At 42.5% G+C, this 21,290-nt stretch overlaps 3 protein-coding genes across 3 annotated transcripts; 2 read left to right on the forward strand and 1 right to left on the reverse strand.

The window, feature by feature from the left end:
- LOC110431821 (DNA-directed RNA polymerases II, IV and V subunit 6A-like) lies at positions 5,437-9,125 on the forward strand. Its single transcript, XM_021451470.1, has 6 exons — positions 5,437-5,679; positions 6,408-6,441; positions 6,534-6,703; positions 6,777-6,828; positions 8,599-8,666; positions 8,758-9,125. The coding sequence occupies exons 1-6, from the start codon at positions 5,645-5,647 to the stop codon at positions 8,825-8,827; spliced, it is 429 nt and encodes a 142-aa protein (XP_021307145.1). The 5' UTR covers positions 5,437-5,644; the 3' UTR covers positions 8,828-9,125.
- LOC8064544 lies at positions 9,694-11,613 on the reverse strand. Its single transcript, XM_002466829.2, has 6 exons — positions 11,179-11,613; positions 10,977-11,061; positions 10,660-10,852; positions 10,427-10,539; positions 10,214-10,321; positions 9,694-10,114 (listed from the first exon to the last, which is right to left on the reverse strand). The coding sequence occupies exons 1-6, from the start codon at positions 11,358-11,360 to the stop codon at positions 9,995-9,997; spliced, it is 801 nt and encodes a 266-aa protein (XP_002466874.1). The 5' UTR covers positions 11,361-11,613; the 3' UTR covers positions 9,694-9,994.
- Positions 15,360-20,864, forward strand: LOC8063006 (arabinosyltransferase XEG113). Its single transcript, XM_002464236.2, has 10 exons — positions 15,360-16,245; positions 17,328-17,581; positions 17,800-17,935; positions 18,145-18,239; positions 18,340-18,393; positions 19,074-19,187; positions 19,489-19,587; positions 19,695-19,814; positions 20,018-20,104; positions 20,183-20,864. Exons 1-10 carry the CDS (start codon positions 15,528-15,530, stop codon positions 20,351-20,353), a joined length of 1,848 nt encoding a protein of 615 aa, XP_002464281.1. The 5' UTR covers positions 15,360-15,527; the 3' UTR covers positions 20,354-20,864.

The raw sequence follows: 21,290 nt of genomic DNA on the forward strand, positions 1-21,290 counted from the left end.
ATCCGACTTATTTCTTTGCCGCATCCGAGAAGCCCGAGGGTGCTCAGGTGGATATGGTAACTGTTCGCACGGTAATCCAGGGATTGTGCAGGTGATTTGACAGGAAGCGGTCATTATCTAAAGATATTTTACTGTGCGAGATCTCCTGGTCGGTCCATCGGCGATATTCTATAACGGTCATCTTGCCGATGGGCGGATAGAGGGGAGGTAACCGTTTTTGCGAATATCCTGGTCAGAGCATCGGCAGGTCTTTGTAACGGTATTGTTGCCGATGTACGACCAAGAAAGATGCCCGTTTAGGAAGTTGGGGATTTCGAGGAATCTGCGGAGGATTAGGATCAGAGTTGTCCAGATTGAGGTTGTCGGTTACCAGATTAGGAGCATTAATTGCGGAGAAAGCATCATTACTGCAGAGAATTTCGGAGCATTAATAGTTTTATACTCCGAAACTGGGGGGCATGTGTTGACACTATTTTTGGGCACGTGTCCAGGATGGCAGGATAGGGTGGCAGTACGATGCGGGTTGCTGATGAGGATGGTTGCCGATGAGGGAGAGGTTGAATGTGACTAAGTCCACAGGCAGTAATATGGTGCCGATGACTGGATAAAAAGGTCTGCCGATGACTATGGCAAGGGGATTGCCAATGACGCGAAGGAGGAGTCCGGAAGCTGCCAGTTGTCATGTGGAGGAGTTTCGGTTTGTCACGAAGGATAGTTTTATTATTTCCTTAGTTATTCGCATCGTTTTGTATACGGATTCCGTGTAATTTGGAATTCGAATTCTAATCGTGTCTGGTCGTAGCTCTTTGAGCAGGGTATAAATATAAACCCTAGGACCTTGTAATCAGAGAATCAAGAAATCAATCAAACACACGTTTCTACTCATATTCCAGCATCTACTTTTCGACGACTTCGTCATACTTTTTTCCTTTTATTACGAGTTCTTAGGAATTCGTCGACTTAAGCTCGGCGTGTTCTCGAGTTCCGCGTGAGTACCTCTTAGCCGTGACATCCGGGCGCATCGCTGTTGTCAGGACTAAAGTATTCGAGTTATCACCTTTGCGGATAGCAAGGTCAAATCGGCTGGCACGCCTTAACGTTTGAATCGGGTATTAGCCCTTTGTGTTTGCAGATCAGTTTTGCATCAACAGTCATATTTATATTGGTCCAATTGTCCCACACACACGGCCACCGCTCCTCCCGTATCCATGTAGGATTCATTTATTTTAATGTTCTACTCCTATACGTTCCTTTGTATCGTGGGCTTGGGCAACCGAACAAGCCGATGGACACAACTTAAGAAACATGCAAATCACCAAAAACGTAAGGGAGAAGCAAATCGGAGCATGAACAATTCACTTTATTATCAGGCAACACACGGAAAAGCAAATCGGCAAATCAGAGCACCAATAATTCATTGTATCAGGCAACAAGCATTAGCTACGTTCTCACAAAATCCAAATAAAATATAGAGAAAAGGGCTAGGACTTGGTTAGCAGTAGATCTGTTGACATTGGAGATTGCATCCGTGGTATGCAACTCCGAGAGCAGGGAGCACACTGTAGGCCACGCAGAGAGCTTGAGATACGAGTATGGCGTGCGAGCACAGTCCGCCGGCGCTACTGAGGCCCTTGCCCTGCCCCTCAACTCACACAAAAATACCCCAGGAAGAGAAACGGAGTAGTTAGCTGGCAGCTTGTGCGCGAAGCTAGCGGCGCCGTGCGAAGCTAGCGGCGGCGGCGGTTTATGTGTGGATAGGATTGGAAAGTAAAGATTTTAGGATTGCTTGCAGTATATATACATGGCCAGTTGTAGATAGGCCTTAGACGGGCCTTCGCTTGATTCACCATGTGTCTGCTCACCTTTAGAACGTGTAGCCGGGCAGGCAGCAGGGAACGAGGACGGGGAACAGACAACCATCCTCATCCTCGTGATCTTCGATGGGGATAGTATTTGTACTGTTTAAATCTGGATTAATTTGATCTCATCCTTGTCCTTCTAATAATAAAGACGTAAAATTTCAGTCTCTTTTTTATCTAGATATTTTTTGATAATTTAACTCTGCCCACTTTTCTATCCGTCTCCCACGCTAGTTTTTTTTTTACAGTCTCCGTCTCCATATAGTGTTGTCATATGTCCCTCTTATCTTTTTTTTACCCGGTGGTCTGCTTCCACACCGCGTCCCAAACCTTAAGCGTCTTGCCGACGGCCCCATTCAGTGACAGCGACACGACGCGGCGGCGCTCCGCCACCAGCTCGTAGGGTGGCACCCAGTCCACAGAGTCCTCGTCGTCGTCGAGCTCCGACCAGTCCTCGGCTCGTCCTGTGCCGTAGTGGTAGCCAGATCAGTACTCACTACCCAGGATCTTGGACCAGTCCGGAAACTTCACCGACAGCAACCCGTGCATGCCCTACCGTTCGAGCCAGCTTCACCGGCGACGCCTTTCGTGCGGCCAGAAACTGGCCCGCCCTCGCCAGCTCAGGAGGCTCGAACTCGCCCCAAATGTCCTACTCGTCGAAGTCCTCGCCTGCGCACCAGCGGCGGCTGGCGGGCTCGCTGTCGGCACAACAACGCCGTGCGGCGCCTGCGTGAAGTGGAGATACACACGTGAAGTGGGTGTGGGTCTCACCTATATTAGGACTCCTACTCCATATTGATTTAGATGCAAGTTATTCTAACTCGTATGAGCACGGGTTATATATATAATTCCAAATAAAAGAAAGTCTCCATCGTTCAGTAGTTAGAGGAAGAAACAAAAAATAGATAGACAAAAAAAAGAGAATTTAATAGTTTTTTTTTTCTCCCGTTGCAACGCACGGGTATTTTTGCTAGTCTATACCTATCTATAAAGAGCTAAAATTTCAGTCTGCCTTTTTTTTTCTGCCAATCTACAGTCCGTATAGGTTTTTTCTACCCCCGAAAGCCCCACGTCCAATGACTCCCTTTCGAAATCCAATAGAACAAATCGAATACAAATCAGATCAAAACCAAATAGAATACAATACAAAATCAAGACCACAGTTTTTTCTACCCCTGAAAGCCCCACGTCCGATGACTCCCTTCCGAAATCCAATAGAACAAATCGAATACAATTCAGATCAAATTGAGATCAAAACCAAATAGAATACAATACTTATATCTATCCCTAATAATAAAGAGGCAAAATTTCAGCCTCTTTCTTGGTCTGGATTTTTTTTGGTCTGGCTATTTATATTGATGGTGAAGATCGAATAAAAAATTGCTTTGGACGCAACATAGATGAGAAAGAAAACTCTCCAAAATCAGACTTGAACTCACAGCCAACCAATCCAATTCAAGTCCAAATCCAAATCAAATCAAAGGAAAAAGACATCTAACCAAATCGAATCCACCATGGACAACTAGATGGACTTGGCAAATTTTCTAGCTAAATTTTCGTCGGGATCTTTTGATCCTCTTCTTTTTCCCTTTCACGACTCCCTCCGTGATGGACTCAAACATTGCCTTTCCAATCCAAACTCTCCACGGGTCACAAGATAAAAAGTCAGGTACAATATAATAAACCAATTAAAGATGTCATGAAGCAACAAAATAACTTGCAAGGTAGCAAAGATCATAAGAGGAAGGATTCAAGATAAAAGAAAATCAAGATGAAAAAGAACTCTAAAAAGTTCCCCTACAAAGCAGATCACACCCACCCTTACAAGTCCTGAACACGGGTCATCGACGAGGTGGAGGAAGGTTTGTGGACGGCGCCATGCAGATTCGGCACGTAGCAATGTCATGGGGCATGTCGATGCGGCGGCGGAGATCGGCTCGCTCGCAGCTACCCCGTGTGAAGCAGCAAGCCACGCACCTAATGGACGGCACCGCTGGACGCACGCCGCTGCCGTCGCGTGCACTAGGGAAGCTGGCACGCATGCGTTCAGGCAACCGCGCGCAAAGCTTGCACCCTGGCATGAGAGCCATCATGGCCATGCATTTTCTCCCTAGATGCTATGGTGGTGCGTCGCTTTCCTGTGTAGAGTGAGTAGCACGAGAGGCGGCTGGAGCAAGGGAGATAGAAGTGAGACAGTGAGAACCGAGATGGGATTAGGTTTTCATCCCTTTTATATGATCCTCTTTTGGCCTACCAAGATCCTAGCCGTTCATCATGTATCAACGACTGAAATCACTTGGTAGATTTCGCAACTGGGCCTTCAAGTGGACAAAAGCATGGGCTGGACGCAGGCCTGCATGCATGCTGGTAATAAGCTTTTGGCTCTATAAATATTCATTAGCGTTGGCTTAAAATATATTTATTTTATCAAAAAAAATCCCCAGCATCTCAGTTTTCAGATTTAAGTGACCGCTAACTATTTATTTCAATTAAGTTTGACAATTTATTTAATTATAAGATATAGTCATTAATTAACAAGACGTCTACAGCAATTTATTTATTTGATTCAAGCCAATATTAATATAAAATTAAAGGATCAGCTATATTTCATGTGTGAGTTTATTTGCTTTAAGCCACACTAGCATGTAGCCACAGACACGACATGGCCACGAGGTCCCTAATATAGATTTAAAGAATCTGCTATATTTCAGGTGTTTGAAATATAGTAATTGTATAGAACTTGGAGAAGGATCATGGAATCACATGTCGCTTGCACAAAAGAAGAATTTCAACATGATCTGAATTGTATTCGATTTGTTCTATTGGATTTCGGAAGGGAGTCATCGGACGTGGGGCTTTCAGGGGTAGAAAAAACCTATACGGACTGTGGTCTTGATTTTGTATTGTATTCTATTTGGTTTTGATCTCAATTTGATCTGAATTGTATTCGATTTGTTCTATTGGATTTCGAAAGGGAGTCATTGGACGTGGGGCTTTCGGGGGTAGAAAAAACCTATACGACTGTAGATTGGCAGAAAAAAAGGGCAGACTGAAATTTTGACTCTTTATAGATAGGTATAGATAGGAAAGGTGTAGAATTAAACACACGATTAATACATGTTCAACTACGATATGGAAAAAATTATACAACTAACTAAAATGTATGATATTGTCGTTAAATCTCTGAGCTAAAAATTACTTTTAGGGCCTGTTTAGATTTGAATTTTTTTCGCCCAAAGAGAAAATTTTTTGTGAAATTGGGGCCTAGGAACTAAAAGGGGCCAAAAAATTTTGGGGGCCAAAATTTTGGGCTGCAACTATGCACGCACTCCCATGGAAGCCTACCAATAACAACTGCAACTGCATACAGCCTAAGTTGTGTCAGAAAAAATTTACCAAACTAAACACCTAAAACTTTTCGTGTGCGTCCGACCACAAAAAAATTTTACCACTTTGACCAAAAAATTTCAAATCTAAACAGGGCCTAATTTAATCGCGCAACATGTACTTCGCGTTGCAACGCACGGGCATGTTTTGCTAGTAAATAATAAAACAAGAAAAAAGTAAAACGTTACTGGACCTAGCGCAAGATTTTGTGTTAAGATTCGTGTTACGAAGCGTAGGATCGCCCAGACGCTCACCCTTTTGGTCCGACTCTGCTTGTCTGGTCTTCCCTCCCTTTCCTCCAGTTTCCTACTTTCCTCTGCTCCCCGCAGCCGCACGGCGAAAACCCTAGCAAGCAAACCACCGTCCACCGGAGGAGCGGCGCTTGCGCGGGCGGAGCCATGGCGGACGAAGATTACAACGACGTCAACATGGGGTTCGATCTCTCCCTCATCCTTCCTCCCCTCTCTGTTGCTTGTCTCGCCAGGTCACGCAAAGGTTAGCGGAGCATTGTTAGGGTTTAGTTCGACAGGCATAATCTCCGTCAATCCCTGCTCAGCCTCGACGGAGCGAACCTTCTCTCTTGGTTTATTTGGTCGGTTGGGATTGATTTCTCGCTGCTCGTGAGGGTATGGGGGTCGGGCGCGGAGGAGCGGGTTTAGGGTTGAAAGCTGGGCGGTCTTGTTGGAATTCATTCGTATCGGTTTTCGGCAATAAAAGGCGCCTTTGATGGTTAGTTGATTGGCCGAGTTTATCCTTGAGTTAGGTTAGCAGCTCCTCTCTGTGGTTTGGGTATCGCATAGCCCCCCTCCAGTGAAAGGTGATACATGTACCTTTTTGTTTGTTATATATTTCGGAAATTTAAAGGTGCCACTGTTCTATATTTGTAGGGGTAAGTTGGTTGGTTAGAACTTATAGGTGATAAATTATGGGCTCAAATTCTTGTCAGGTTGCTCTAGTCACTTTGCTTGGTGTTGTATGTGGGTATTTAAATTAGACAGACTAAGGGATATTCATTAGTATTGGTAGACGTAATAACGGTGGACACCATTTCTTTGTGGTTCGTTCTTCTGATGACTCAAATGTCTATTTTTATTTGTACACCAAGTTTCACATGGTTGTATTATTGGATTTATGGTCTTACTGTTCTTTTTTGTTATACAGCTACGAGGACGAGCCCGAACCACCTGAGATTGAGGTGCAGACACATTACTATTGTTTCATTTGCCTTTTATGCTTTATAGTAAGAGCTTATATGACCAATACAACCAATGTACTTCTGTTGAACAGGAAGGGGATGAAGAAGAGCTTGAGAACAACGAAGATGCCCCTGATGAAATCATAGGTGGAGAGGGTGAAGAGAAAGAGCAGGAAAAGACCAAGCGCGAGCGCAAAACATCGAAATACATGACGAAGTATGAACGTGCGCGCATCTTGGGTACTCGAGCCTTGCAGATAAGGTTAATACTTTAGAGTATTGAACATGTAAAAAAGCTATCTTCTAACCTAATACTAACCTTTAGTCTTTTGCAGCATGAATGCTCCAGTCATGGTTGAGCTTGAGGGAGAAACTGACCCTCTTGAGGTAAAGTTATTTTTTGTTTTCTGTATATTTTAAATTAGAAATCTTCAGGTTAACATTAGCCTTTTCTTGTTCTTCATTCTAACAAAATTTAAATAGTCTTTTCAGAGTGCACCTTTGCTTTCTAAAATGAAGATTGACTTCTGAATGTCATGTGTGATCATTAGCCATGGCAATTTCTTATTTCTTATTATTAATGTATATGTATATTAGAATTTGATATCTACAGGGCAATGGATATTTGTTCCTCACAAAAACATTTAAGATTCAATAACATATATATGTTTGAGAATGTCCCATATTGTATAAATGAAATTAATTATGCTGTAGTAATGTACTAATGTATCATAAATTGAATCAATCAGTATAAAAGAAACTAACTGAATTTTCCAGTTCTTTTTTGGGTAGCTTGCATTTCCTTTTATGTTGTTAGTTTACGATGAATTGTACTGTTTGTTAGTTTTAGATGTTATTGTGCCATTAATACCTTTCTGGATAGTGTGGTTATTGATTTGACCTCTAGTATAGACAAAAGAAAAAATGGTAGATCAGTTTGATAGTAATACTTTGGATTTCCTGGATGGCTTATGAATATGTCTACCTTCTTCTGTATCATTCCCCGTGATATCTCATACATATTGGTCCCATTGTATTTACTAATTTCTGAAAAGTTTCACTGTCTCAAGTCTCAACATAGGTAACATTTACATATTGGGTGTGATTGGCTGCTTGCATTAGACCTTATGCAGCACAACCCAAACCAGCAAAAAGATATGCAATATCTTGGTGTTTAGTTAGTTTGCACAAGCAACTTATGTTTGGTAAAATTATGTTTGGCTGCTTATATTGTGTTGCATGTACCCATGCAGTCACCTCCATGTTTTCATGTTTCTAGTAGAGTACTGAGTGATGACTACTGTGACTAGCCAGGTTGACTTGAAGAATATTAAGGTTTCTAGCTTAGAGAGATACATGCAGACTTGGATTTCGGAAGTAGAAGGGGCTTAGCTTAGAGATAGCAGAGGGGATATATCTCTTCTAGTTGAATAACTTAAGAACTAAAATCAGTGCATCCTTGTTTGGTGCATTTATTTCTATAGAAAAATAAATGGATGCCTTCTTGCTATGGACTTCTGAACCTCAATCCTTCTGAACATGCCTACGGACTTCTTGATATGGACTTCCTGGTTTGCATATTTTGCATGCGCGTGATCATTCGCTCAAGTTTTATAGCTTAACAAGTTTTCACTCTCCTTTACATGGACAGTGAGCTGTGCTTGCTAATTTAATCCCTGCAACAAGCCCTGCTTGGACTTGATAAATAAAATCAATATTTGGAATTAACCTTTATCATAGGTTCCATAAAATGAGAATGGGTTTTCAATACTGAGGCCTAATTCATAGAGAGGATTTGGGGCCTTCCTCAAAAAAGAAGAAGAGAGGATTTGGGGCTAATCTTTTCTTTGCTCTTCACATAGTGATTCTTAAAAAAGCTTTTTGGTTGTGTGTTTATCTTTCAGTCCCTTCATCACTTTCTAGCCTTCTGTGCCAGAGAATCATAGATAGTACCATCTATACTGCGGTGTTCTTGAAGCATGTCACTGTTGACTTTCTACCTTCGTATGGATAAACTCATTTGAAGAAAAGGACTTTTATAGCTTTCAGTTAATCAAATAAAAGTTATACCTTAGTGATTATATTTCAATGGTTACCATCACTTTTAGTTTTTATACCGTGTATTCTAATAATCCATATTTGTTTGCACAACTTTAGATTGCGATGAAGGAGCTGAGAGCACGCAAGATACCCTTCACGATCAGACGGTACCTACCTGATGGAAGGTGAGTTTTTTTTCTAATGAAAGGCCCTCACTTCTTTTTTTTTGAACAATTTTACTATATTCACCTTGTTAATTACTTTGTTTCAAAACAGCTATGAAGACTGGGGAGTAGACGAGCTCATTGTGGAGGACTCCTGGAAACGCCAGGTTGGTGGAGACTGAAGATGCTGATCTACTTGGCATTTAAACGATATGTGGTGCAGCAGGACTTTCCTGTAGTTACAAGTCTTTGTTGCCTCTATGAGTGGATGCTGTAGTCAATGAACCAAGATGAAGTAATGCTATGTTACCTTAACGTCTGTGGTTGTCTTGAACTCTGAGACCGTAATGTTAGCATGGTTGGTGGTTGCATTATGCTTGTTTGTTTCAATTTCAGACATGCAATTGCAGCGTTTTATGTGAATACCTTCTGTAGCCAAGTGCATGCTTTGTCTGCCTAATCTGATGTTGGATGTGATCAGTGTTGTTTCTGCCAAAGGTTGAGAGCTATGCTCCGATCATACGTTGCTCTTCTGTTCATGGGAAGACTTCGTAAGCTTTTCGCGCTGTGCTGTATCTTTCATTTGTTATCATTCGTATGGAGCTGTATGCTACACATTCGTATGGAGCTGTATGCTACATTAGGCAAGCGCCCATGCTGTTCATTGTTTCTTTTGACTCGGAAGTTGTTATGGGACTTAGGGCCTGTTTGGTACAGTGAGTTTTTTTTTTTGGTAAATACTTATTTCTAAAAACAATTTTATGGGTAAAGCTGTTTTTCTTTTACAAAGACATAAGTTGGGATGAAGCTGAAAAAAAAGTAGATTATTGCAGTTTTTTCCTTTATTTCTCTCATCTATGCATGAAGGAGTTGGTGAAGCTATTTTATCAAACACTTTTTTCTAAAACAGCTCAGCTTCATCTAGAAAGTTGCTCATGAAGCTATTTTAAAAAAAATAATTTTATTAATAAAGTTGAGTTGTGCTAAACAAGCCCTTGTATGAGGAACAAATTCAGAAGGGTAGTTCACAGCGTAGCTGAGCAGGAAGTATGCAGATCAGATCATGGCATATTTGGCCTTACATTTTGCTCTGTTTAGACTGGTTTGTATCAGAGTTTGCAAAGATTGATACCAAGTATCCACAACTCCACTAGTGCAAGTATGAGATCATCTTGCTCAGCAATGCGTTTTTTTTTTGTTTACTCTGGTAGTCTGGTTAAATACATATACACGTATAATATGCTTGATGTATCACATGATGACAAACATCACAGACATTTGCATGCTGATAAACTGTATGAATCACAGACATTTGTGTCCTAGGATTGAACTGAAGCTCCTTCATGGCTTCATTCCTCGGAATCAGACTCGAGGGGGCAGGAGCCGTCGTCGACGGTGGCCAGCGGGTCGAACATGTCGGAGCCGGGGTCCATGCACCCGCTCACGATGTCCAGCTTGCACCGATCCCCCTGCAGTAGCCAATAGCGCAGGGATGGATTAGCACCAATGGATGAATGGCACGGCACATACATGAAACATGAAGACATGAATGACTAGAGAACACCCACCCCTTCCTCGAGGTAGCCGTCCATGGCGCAGCTGGTGATGGCGATGTTCTCGTCCGGGTAGATGGCCCGGTCGCAGGCGCCCTCCATGTTGAGCTCGTCCGCCAGGCCCTGCGATGCAACAGCACAACACAGTCAGGTGGTCCAATTGGTTCAACCGTTTGGATTTTGATTCATGTCCATGCCTGCACCGGCATCAGCATCACCCACACCCACCTCGTTGAAGAAGCTCAGCGGCTTGTTCTGCCATGGCTTTGGGACCCTGAACTTGAGCGTGTACGGCCCGTCCCACTCGGCCCCGTTGGTGAAGGAGAAGATCAAGCTTATGGCTGCACGCACGCACGCAGACACAGGCACGCAGGCGCAGCGAATAAAATCAGCAAACGGCAACAATTAAGGTGAGAAAGAGAGATGATGATGGAGCCATGGCGCCCGGGCGGCGCGCTCACCGTGCTGCGGCACGCGTATCCTGATGGTGTAGATGGGCGGGTCGGCTTTGCCCCGGACCTGCAGCGTCATCTGCCTCGGCTCGCCGCCGCACATGATGGGCTGGTTGAAGCCGCCGCTGAACGCCACGCCGAACACGTCGTTCGGGGCCATCTTCGTCGCCGCCGGGTTGTAGAACAGGGTCAGCCCTTCGCCCTGCATGCATGCCAACAATTCCGATCATCAGACTTCAGTGTTCAGCTTCAGCAGAAGCAGCAGCAGCGATCCCATCGAAAATAAACGCCATCCACCATGGGCATGGAGTCGACACTGGACTCACCGGCGAGGGCGGCAGGCCGTTGGCGGTCTTCCAGAACACCGGCGCCCGCCCGAGCTCGAACTCCGCCCACGTCGGCAGCGACACCCTGCTTGCTTGGAGGTCGATGTCGGAAGCATGTCCAGCCAGCAGACTCATCAGTCAACAAACCCAATAAAGCTACAAAAAGCAGCGGCTAGTTTAACTATTTTGCTACTGCACTTACCCCTTGTCCTGCTGCTCTACGGCAGCCGGCGCCGCCGTGGCGGCGGCGGCGGCGCGGACGCTGGCGGAGGAGCTCCGCCGGCTGGTGACGACGACGACACCCGCACGGGTCGGCTGCCGGTGGTGGATAGCCGCGGCGCCGGTGCCGCTGCTCAGGCGGCTGCAGGAGGAGAGCGTGGCCATCGATCCGTTCGCCGCCGTCGTCGTCCTTGATCGATCGATTGATTGGCGCTGCTGCTTGCAACTAGCTAGCTAAGCTTGTTGCCAAGTTTTGTAGCTCAACTGACCGCCGACGAGGAGATAGATAGTTCCGGGTGGCCGTGTTAGCTAGGCCGCCGGCGTATATAAGGATGATCCGGCCGGCGGATGGGGGTGTCTGGGAGGGTGGACGTGTGTGGTGGGGAAGTGGCAACGACAGGGAGGGTCTGGACTGGATGATGCCACATGCCACTGCTCACTGGTACAAGCGCGAGTTGGCTTGGTGTTGGTGGGCTGCTTGATATTTTTTTTTCTCTCCTTTTAGCCGCGGGAAAAAGACACAAAGCAAGCTATGGCTTTCACGGGTAAAAATATCATCTCTGCAGCCTCAAGTGGTCATTGGTCAAAACTCACAAATCGAAAAATATCCTCGCTTTATCTCTCGCCTCTCACTGATTTTTTTTCACCTTTTTATAGGAGTATTTTCTGTTTTCTACTCAGTGCACCTTTGGGCCTTGTTTAGTTCAAAAAAAATTATAAAATTTTCCATCACATCGAATCTTACGATACATGTATGAAATATTAAATATAAATAAAAAATAATTAATTATATAATTTATTTGTAATTTATGAGACGAATCTTTTAAGTCTAGGTAGTCCATGATTAGAAAATACTTGCCAAATACAAACAAAAATGCTACAGTGTCCATTTTGTAAAAAAAGAGAACTATAAACAAGGGCTTGGTAGTATTGTTTGGCTGATAAATCATGACAGAAAGTATTGTTGGCTGATTTATTATGCGAAAAAACACGACTAATTTGTTGGCGGATTCGGCTGATAAACTTAAGCGAACAATGGTTTACAATAAATATGGTAAAACAGGCATGCGTACGTGTATGTCATCCATCCCACTACGGCCTTCAGGAAAAAGAAGTATGGCACATGTGTAGATGTGGAAATAAACAAGCGACGAGACAGAACACAAACATCAGGGTGGTCGATCGATGGAACTTACAAATAGAGAAAAACGACAAATATGAATGTTTATCTTACAAGAGGAACTTACAAATAGAGAAAAACGACAAATATGAATGTTTATCTTACAAGAGGACATGAATAAAACGTTCTTGGGTCGGGGAGCCCACTAGGTGATAGTATTTTCTCTCACCTCACCACCAAATGTAACAGCTGGCCTAGTTTGGAATTTAGCTTATAGTGACTCATGTGTATGTTAATGAGATATTATGAAAAGTTTAGTTCCATCTTGATTGTTAAAGGTGGGATAGACTAAAAAAACTAATTGCACAATTTAGTTGTAAATCACGAGACGAACCTTTTAAGTCTCATTAGTCTATGATGCGCCATAATTGCTACAGTAACCAACATGTGCTAACAATAGATTAATTAGACCATTTAGACTTAATAAATTCGTCTCATAGTTTCCAGACCAGCTATGTAATTTATTTTTTTATTAGTCTACATACTTCAAATATGTGCCGGTATATCCGATGTGACACTAAAAAAATTTCTTTTCACAAACTAAACAAGGCTCAATCAACAGGTATAGAAAACAAAGACAAGTCAAAGAAGATGCAGATGACTTAGTTCCAAAATTTTTGCAAAATGGGTATTGTACCACTTTCATTTGTAATATTATCAAATCATGGACTAACTAGTCTCAAAAAAATTATCTCACAAATTACAGGTGAACTGTGTAATTAGTTTTAATTTTTGTTTATATTTAATACTATATACATACGTCTAAAGATCCGATGTGACGAGAAATGTAAAAAATTTTACAAATTTTTTTTTTGAACTAAACAAGGTCATTGGAGGCAAAGCTAAAGGCAAAGCGCCAGATGAATTGCCTATTTTTTGAAACAATAGACAACCAATTAAATAGATATGTTTGCCCTTCCGAACCTATTTTCTGATCACCCAAACTATAAGACCTTTTAAAAGTTCGATTCAGAAATCTGAAATGGCTACAAAAAGGTCTGAAGTCTGCACTAGACTGGGTGAGCAGCGTCTAGACTTGGGTTGGACAAGGGTAGGGTTAGGTCATAATTAAACCTATAGTAAAACTAATTAATTAAAATTGATTACCTAGTTGATTTAATATTTTTGCAAATCTTTTGAAGAGGACCACCAAAGAAAACTCCTTTCTTAATCGGATTGCATTTTAAAAGTTTGTTTGAGGAATCTAAAATGGCTACTAAAAGGTTGTTGTGATTATATATAAATATATATGACTTATATTTATGGTTTTTAAAAAATATTGCAATGATGTCCATCTTATTTATGTTTTATCCGTTTTCTATCAAATAGCAACAAAATTGCATACAATATGATACTCATGATTGATGTTAGTTATATATAAAACATTAAAAAATATCTTTTTAATCATCTATCTCTAGATTCTAAGAAACTTACAACAAGAGGTTGTCTTTGGGTTGGAGGTTGGTTGGCCAATAGCCCGATATTTATCATAAGCCATGAGGCGTGGCGCTGTTGCTCTTGAACCTTGTGCTGTTGGTGCAGTCAGGTTTCAGGAACCTGCCATTTTCACATTTGCAAGTATCTGAAAAGTGTCATTTGTTAGGACTGACTGTGAAAACCAAACTTCATTTTTTTTAGAAAACATCTACCGAGGGTTAATTTAAAAAAATTGAAAAAAAAATACAAACAGGCCCTAAAGAATGCAAACGTACCGGATTTCAGATGGACATTTTCAGCCCAACGGCCGGACACCATCCGGCCTCCAGCCCACCCTTCTTATCGGAATTTCGAAAACTGCGTCGCTGGGCCCTATTCCTCGCGCACAATCCCTACACTGGCCAGGCTCCCAGTCCCAGCTCGTGCTGTTGTGCAGTCGTGCTACTGGATCGATTAATGTATTGGCAGAAAAATTATTGTTCACCCGTTCGACTGGTCGAAAATTCAATTGACACAACAAGGCCTTACACACCCACGCATGTACTGTCTTTCCTGTTGCAAAACACTGTAGCAGTACCCGGTGGACAAGCAGCAGCATATTAACACGTACTCCATCCATCCCAAATTGTAAGTCGTTTGATTTTTTTTACTCCAAGTTTGACCACTCGTCTTATTCAAAAAAATTGTATAAATATAGTCAAATTTAAGTCATTCTTGAAGAACTTTTATTAATAAACCAATACACAACAAAAAAAAGTGATATTTTGTATAAAACTTTGAATAAGACGAGTGGTCAAATTTGATATTAAAAAAGTCAAACGACTTGGGATGGATTGAGTACTAAACATTTGCGAAAGCCAAATTGAAAGATTATAAGTGACAGCTACACCAACTTATCCAGTACGCACACGCATCGAGCATCTAGCGTTCACCGCATCTCATCATCTAATCTAAAAAAGCTCGGTTGGAGGGTCTAACATCACTCTCAGAATAGGAGGAAATGTGAACATTTTTTTTTGCTTGTTTCTACAACGCTTCTAAGAGCATCTTCAAGAGATTAGCCAAAAAACTAGCTAAATCTAATGATTTTGCTAGTCTTTAAAATAGATTTAACAAATAGATATTAGAATACTCCAACAGACTCTACTAAGGATGGTTAGTGAGATAGATTATTCAAAAGTAAAGAGCAAACAAGGTAGGATGGAGAGCTACTAAATTTAAAGAATCATTTATATAGTCTGTTGGAAACGTTTTTCCTTAAACAATAACTAAATTTACCTTTAAAAAATAATTTAGCTAATTTTTTTGAAACTTATTTAGCTATTTTTTTTGAGATGCTCTAAGGCAATATGTCAGTATTTCACAGCACAGATACTGGTTTAAAACAAAAATACAAATGGTTCCTTAAAGGAAACACAATGGTCGCAAAATGTTTCCTTGCTGTGGCAGCAGCTCCCTTGGACTCGCACGGCAGCGCGGGTGGCGGGACCCACTGTGTACGCGTCCGCAGCGTTCCCGTAGCGGGACGCCACACTTTCATACCGTGCACGAGACGAGACGAGACGACCCCGCCGTCGACTGGACCCACCGCGCACCCACCGCCCAGCGGGACCCACGCCGTCCTTGTCCCCTCACTGCCTGTGCAGAATGTCCCCGGCCCCCACCGCACGCTGACCCCGCCTCCGCCTCCGGCGACCCGGATCCCCGCCGGCGAAATGGCGGCGTGGTGCTCCGCCGAGTCCACCAAGCCGGTCTTCGTCGGGATCTACGGCGCCGTCCTCGGCGGCTTCGCGGTCTCCGCCCTCTTCTTCCTGCTCTCCTCCTTCTCCACGCTCTCGGCGCCCACGCTCCCGCTCCCCGCCGCCGCCATCGCCGGGGCCAACCTCTCCGCGCCCACTCCCGCCCAGCCCGAGACCATGTACAACCGCCCCATCTGGAAGCCCCCGCCCCGGCGGGCGCGGATGCCCTCTCCGCGCGCGTTCCGGCTCACCCGCGACATGGTCGCCGCCCGCGCCCGCGACGGCGTGATCGTCGTCACCTTCGGCAACTACGCCTTCCTCGACTTCATCCTCACCTGGGTGCGCCACCTCACCGACCTCGGCGTCGACAACCTCCTCGTCGGCGCCATGGACACCAAGCTGCTCCGGGAGCTCTACTTCCGGGGCGTGCCCGTCTTCGACATGGGCAGCAGGATGGCCACCGAGGACGCCGGGTGGGGCTCCCCCACCTTCCACAAGATGGGCAGGGAGAAGGTGCTGCTCATCAACGCGCTCCTGCCTTTCGGGTACGAGCTGCTCATGTGCGACACGGACATGGTGTGGCTCAAGAACCCATTGCCCTACCTCGCCCGATACCCCGACGCGGATCTCCTCACGTCCAGCGATCAGGTCATACCCACCGTCACCGACGACAGCCTGGAGAACTGGAGGGAAGGTAATTATTGACCACAGATACGACGTGGGTTCTGAATCTTTCTGGTTGCTAAGTTGCTCGTGTGTTCGTTACCAATCTCTGCTGCGAGCAGTAGTAATCAAGCACAGATCACATCATATTCTTTTCAATCCTGAGATTGACAACAGAGATGGTGTGATATGCACCTGAATATAGTAAACGGACCCAAAGAAGTTATATCTTATTTCTTTCACAAAAAAATAGAAGAAGCTATATCTTATTTGTAGCTGAACTGAACATTATGTTAGGAGGCTGAAGAGCTGCATGAGCCATTTCCCTTGTACTGCTTATCTTGGTAAGTTCGAAATGAACTTGCATTTAAGTACAAATACACACTGTTGAGCATTTTCAAAAGTTTACAGTCAATGAAGAAAGATTTTCACTAGTGACAGCAACGTACAACTCATGTAGCTATTTGTGAAGTACTGAAGTATATGTGCATGAGTATCATGAAGCAAATACCTGGGATACAGACCTTATTGAACATACCCTCTTGCTTGGGAATCCTGTGTAGATGAAGACAACTAAGCAGCTCAGCATTCTCTTGTGTTTCACTGGCATTATTGAGTGATGGATGCACGCATTTCAAGCATGGTATAACTGTAAATATTTTTATATTTTGGTTCCTCTACTCAGTGTTGTAATATTATAATTTAACAAATAAATTCCTGAAAGCATGAGTTATATTCAGTGTTTTTTTGGTAGATTTAGATCATTGATTGCCATCTTTTCAATCTTTTTGTGCTCTAGGAATTTTAAAAACATAAGGTATTGTTGGTCCTTATGGACCTAGTCATATGTACCCTCCAGTCTCCATAGCCCAACAAAATGATTTCATGCTCGAATTTATTATGCTGTACTTCGCCCTCATCTTTCAGGCATTTCCTTTCCACTCTTGTATCTCCTCATGATTCTATTAAGTTACCTAACTGAAGCAGGGATGCTTTGGTGGTTCACAACTTTTGAGCGAATTATTTTATTGTCTTCTGAAAACTACATAACCGAAGATTCCAGTGCTATGTAATTGATAGCATGACAGTCAATCTCTATTATCTTATTCACAGTTACTGGTGCATTCAACATTGGTATTTTCCATTGGCGACCCACTGAACCTGCTAAAAGGCTGGCAAAAGATTGGAAAGATTTAGTCATATCTGATGATAAGTTGTGGGACCAGAATGCTTTTAATGATCTTGTACGCAAAAATTTTGGACAGCCAGTTCAAGGAGGTGATCTTGTATATTCTTATGATGGGAAACTGAAGCTGGGAGTACTACCGGCAAGTATATTTTGCAGCGGCCATACATATTTTGTGCAGGTAGGAGTATTTCTTTGTTTGTGGTTGCCAATTAGAAATTTTGCATTTGAAAACACTTTTTAGTTAGATAATAGTTGTATCTCATTACATTTTAGTGTCCATGTAGCTCTTTGGACATTCTGTTGGCATTGTTTTGGTAGTTTTTCGCCTTGCTAGTTGTGTTCATAGTGCTCTACTGATTTGAAGGTGCTCTGTGTTTATTTTCTTTGGATTGTCAGGGCATGTATAAGCAGCTTCATTTGGAACCATACGCAGTTCATACTACTTTTCAGTATGCGGGTACTGAAGGAAAGCGCCATAGATTGCGAGAGGCAATGCTTTTCTTTGATCAACCATCTTATTATGATTCTCCAGGTCTATTCACTGTCTATACCTGTCAGGCTGTCACAAGCAAACTGTACTCTACTGTCTTGAACAGAGATTCGTGCTTATTCTGACTGGTTTATTCAAGTGCCTTGAAAGTAGAAATGGACTCTGTACTAGTAGTACTCTTAATCTCTTATAGTTTCTTCTTTTTACCATTTTATTACTGTTTCTGTACTTAGTCTACTGTCCTGTTGCAGGAGGCTTCCTGTCATTTAAACCTAACATTCCAAAAAGTTTGCTATTAGACGGTGCTCATACTGTTGAATCTCATTTTGAGTTGGTTAATTATCAGGTATCTTCTTGTATATATATTCGATCAAATTACTGGCTGTATGTCTATTATTAATATTTGCATGTTCTTTTAATCTAATTAGTTGCATGAAACTTTTCAGCTGAAGCAAATAAGAACTGCACTTGCAGTCGCATCCTTGTTAAAGCGGACACTGGTAGGTGAAATGTCTCTTTTCTATACTTGTTTTCTTCATGCTTGTTGCTTTCCTTTCGTTCAGCTGTTTTCTAGTTTAATTTGAAATGATTCATTTGCATGACTGTGGGGGTAAATGGACATACCTTCAGGTGGAAGCATCTAACTGAAACTTGATTTGCCCCTGTTCCATTGACATCATTAATTTGGTGTCTTTCTAAAAATCTTACGTGCCTGATCTCGAAGATTACTATTATATTCTTACATTTTGAGATACTGTGCGCCGTCTCTCCTTAATTAATACAAATTTCTCAATTCCGTTTACCAGCAAAATTTCCATATGATCAAGGTAGAGCCTTAGAAGTACTATGGTGATAAGTTAGATGTTAACATTTGTTTACACTAAATGCTTGCTCACAGTTCAGTACAAGACAGAATCATCATTTTTTAGGTTCTACTGCTTTAGTAGGTACTCCTTCCGTTCCAAATTGTAAGTCGTTCTGGCTTTTTTAGATACCAAGATTTTATTATGTATCTAGACCATAATGGATATCTAGTGCATAGAAAAAAAGCTATGTACCTAGAAAAGCCAGAACAACATAATTTGGAATGGAGGGAGTAAGATTTTTGAAGTATTATCTAGCTTTTTGTAGTGTTTATACATGTTGATGCCCCTTTTCTGACTGCAGTTTGTACTTTTAGGTAATGCCTCCATTATGGTGCAGGCTTGATAGAATGTGGTTTGGACATCCTGGAATTTTAGAAGGAACAATGACCAGACAACCTTTTCTCTGCCCGATGGATCATGTGTTTGAGGTAATTCTGTAATGAAAATTTTCCTTTTGTAATGGGGAGGCTATTGTTTCTCTATAAAACCTGATATCCATACTGCCACCTTAGCTTTAAATAACATGTCACTTTCACCTCATGAGGTTTGTTCTGTAGTTGGTTAGTGGTGTTGCCAATCCATATTGCCCCTCCCCTCTCCTACCCTCTTAAACTTGGCCTTGAGCCTTTCAAAATGGCCCTTATCGAGGGTCTGAAGAGAATAGTTAGCTGATATTTGTAAATCAGTTATGAATCGAATTTCCTTATAATTTCATGGGTCATGGCACAGGTTCATGTTATGCTAAAGGACTTGCCCAAGGAAGAGTTTGGTCCACATATTGATTTCAGAGAGTACTCTTTTCTTGAGAATCCATCATTACCTAAAGAGGTAATTTCAAGTGATTTGCTGTTTTTTTTTTAATTTCAACTTGAATGCTTGGCAACAAGAGATATGAGCTTTTGTCCTAATTGTTTCGATTTGGAGCGTTCAATTAGGTGAAAGATTCGTTACTGGATGTTCAACTCTGTGATGAGCATAGCTCCAGATGCTCTGCAGTTGATGAAACCGATAAGCACAGACCCTTTCTTTTACCAAGAAATAGTACTGAAGAAAAGGTAAATTGTTATTTCTTTCGTGCTGTATGTGGTTTCAGTTTAGTCCAAAGTACAACAGTCTAAGTAAATAGAAAAGAAACTGAACGGCTGAGGAATATAACATTTTATTCAAACTCGGAAATACTATTGTATCTTGAAGCTAGGAAATTTTGCTCTGTTTTTTGTACATATGCTGAAGTTGTGCCTTTTCTTCCCTTTTATAGCTGTTGGATTTGTTGTCACCATATAAGGATGTCAAAATCATACAATTCTCATCTATGGTTGATGCCTTTGGTGGTTTTGCTGATGCAGTAAGCTGTTATATCTTGTACATGTTGCTTAATATTCTGGATAAAAGTTTCCATCTTAACGCAAATTACTGAAACCAGGCTGTGGAGAAGAAGTTCCGAAATCGTGTGAAGAGGTATGTGGGCCTATGGTGCTGTGTAGAGTTCCGTGATATTGGTCACATATATTATGACATGTACTGGGACGAGAAACCAGGGTGGAAGCCACACCCTCCAGAGACTAGGGAACAGGACCATCCACCTTGGTCATGACTGCTGACAAGGTGCCAGAAAGATTGTAATGATGAGGATATGAGATCTTGTAACAACAGGTTTACCTGGGTCACCGGAGCAGTCTGCTCCTTTTTGTTGGTGGTCCAATCGATTCTTGAGGCCAATTTTGTGCTTCGTAGAAAAAATGTAGCCCGGCTTTGTAGCTCTGATCTTCCATAGAGTGATTCACCTGTGGACTAGTGGCGGCCCTTTGTTCGCAGCTCATCGGTTGAAGCCTGGGGCTCAATGATTTAGTTGGAGGCAACATTTAGATCACGGCTTAGTTCCCTCTTATTTACATCATGTTCATAGTTGATACAGGCATCAGCTCCAAATGAGAAAAGGCCATTGTTGTGAAATGTTGTGGAAAACTCGGCTGTCTGCTGCTGCAATAGGAAGCCGTTGAGCTACTTATCTGGCTGCTGATATATAGGCATCTCTCGTAACTGTTGTGCAAAACTTTGCTTAATTGTTCTTACATAGTCAATCAGAACAGATTTTTGACCCTTAATCTTTCTTACAATATGTTTACATTTGCAAAAAAAAAAATCAATATTTTCGTACAGGCAGTTTTGAATATAAATGTTTTGATGTAAATTTCATGTTTTAGTTTTATATATAGTTTGAATAATTGCTGATCAAAATTTGCAAAATTATTTTTTCCCTGTAGAAAATATGATTACCATTCCGAGATGACAGATAACTTGACCAGGCCTCTTGCAGCCCGCGGGTCGGCACTGTTGCTTGGATTCCAGTTACCGTGACCTGGTCAATGACATGCAGGCCACGGGGCGAGGGACCTCCGTGTCAGTGACACAAGACATGGCGTGCACTTACGGGGTTACCGCTGAGGCAGGGTTAGTGACCATATTGTCGTTGGCCAGAGTAGGGTGTGCGTCCGCCGGCGTCCATTCGTCCGATGGGCTGAGGCACAGCC

The sequence above is a fragment of the Sorghum bicolor genome, chromosome 1 (assembly GCF_000003195.3).
Source record: "Sorghum bicolor cultivar BTx623 chromosome 1, Sorghum_bicolor_NCBIv3, whole genome shotgun sequence".
Classification (NCBI taxonomy): Eukaryota; Viridiplantae; Streptophyta; class Magnoliopsida; order Poales; family Poaceae; genus Sorghum; species Sorghum bicolor.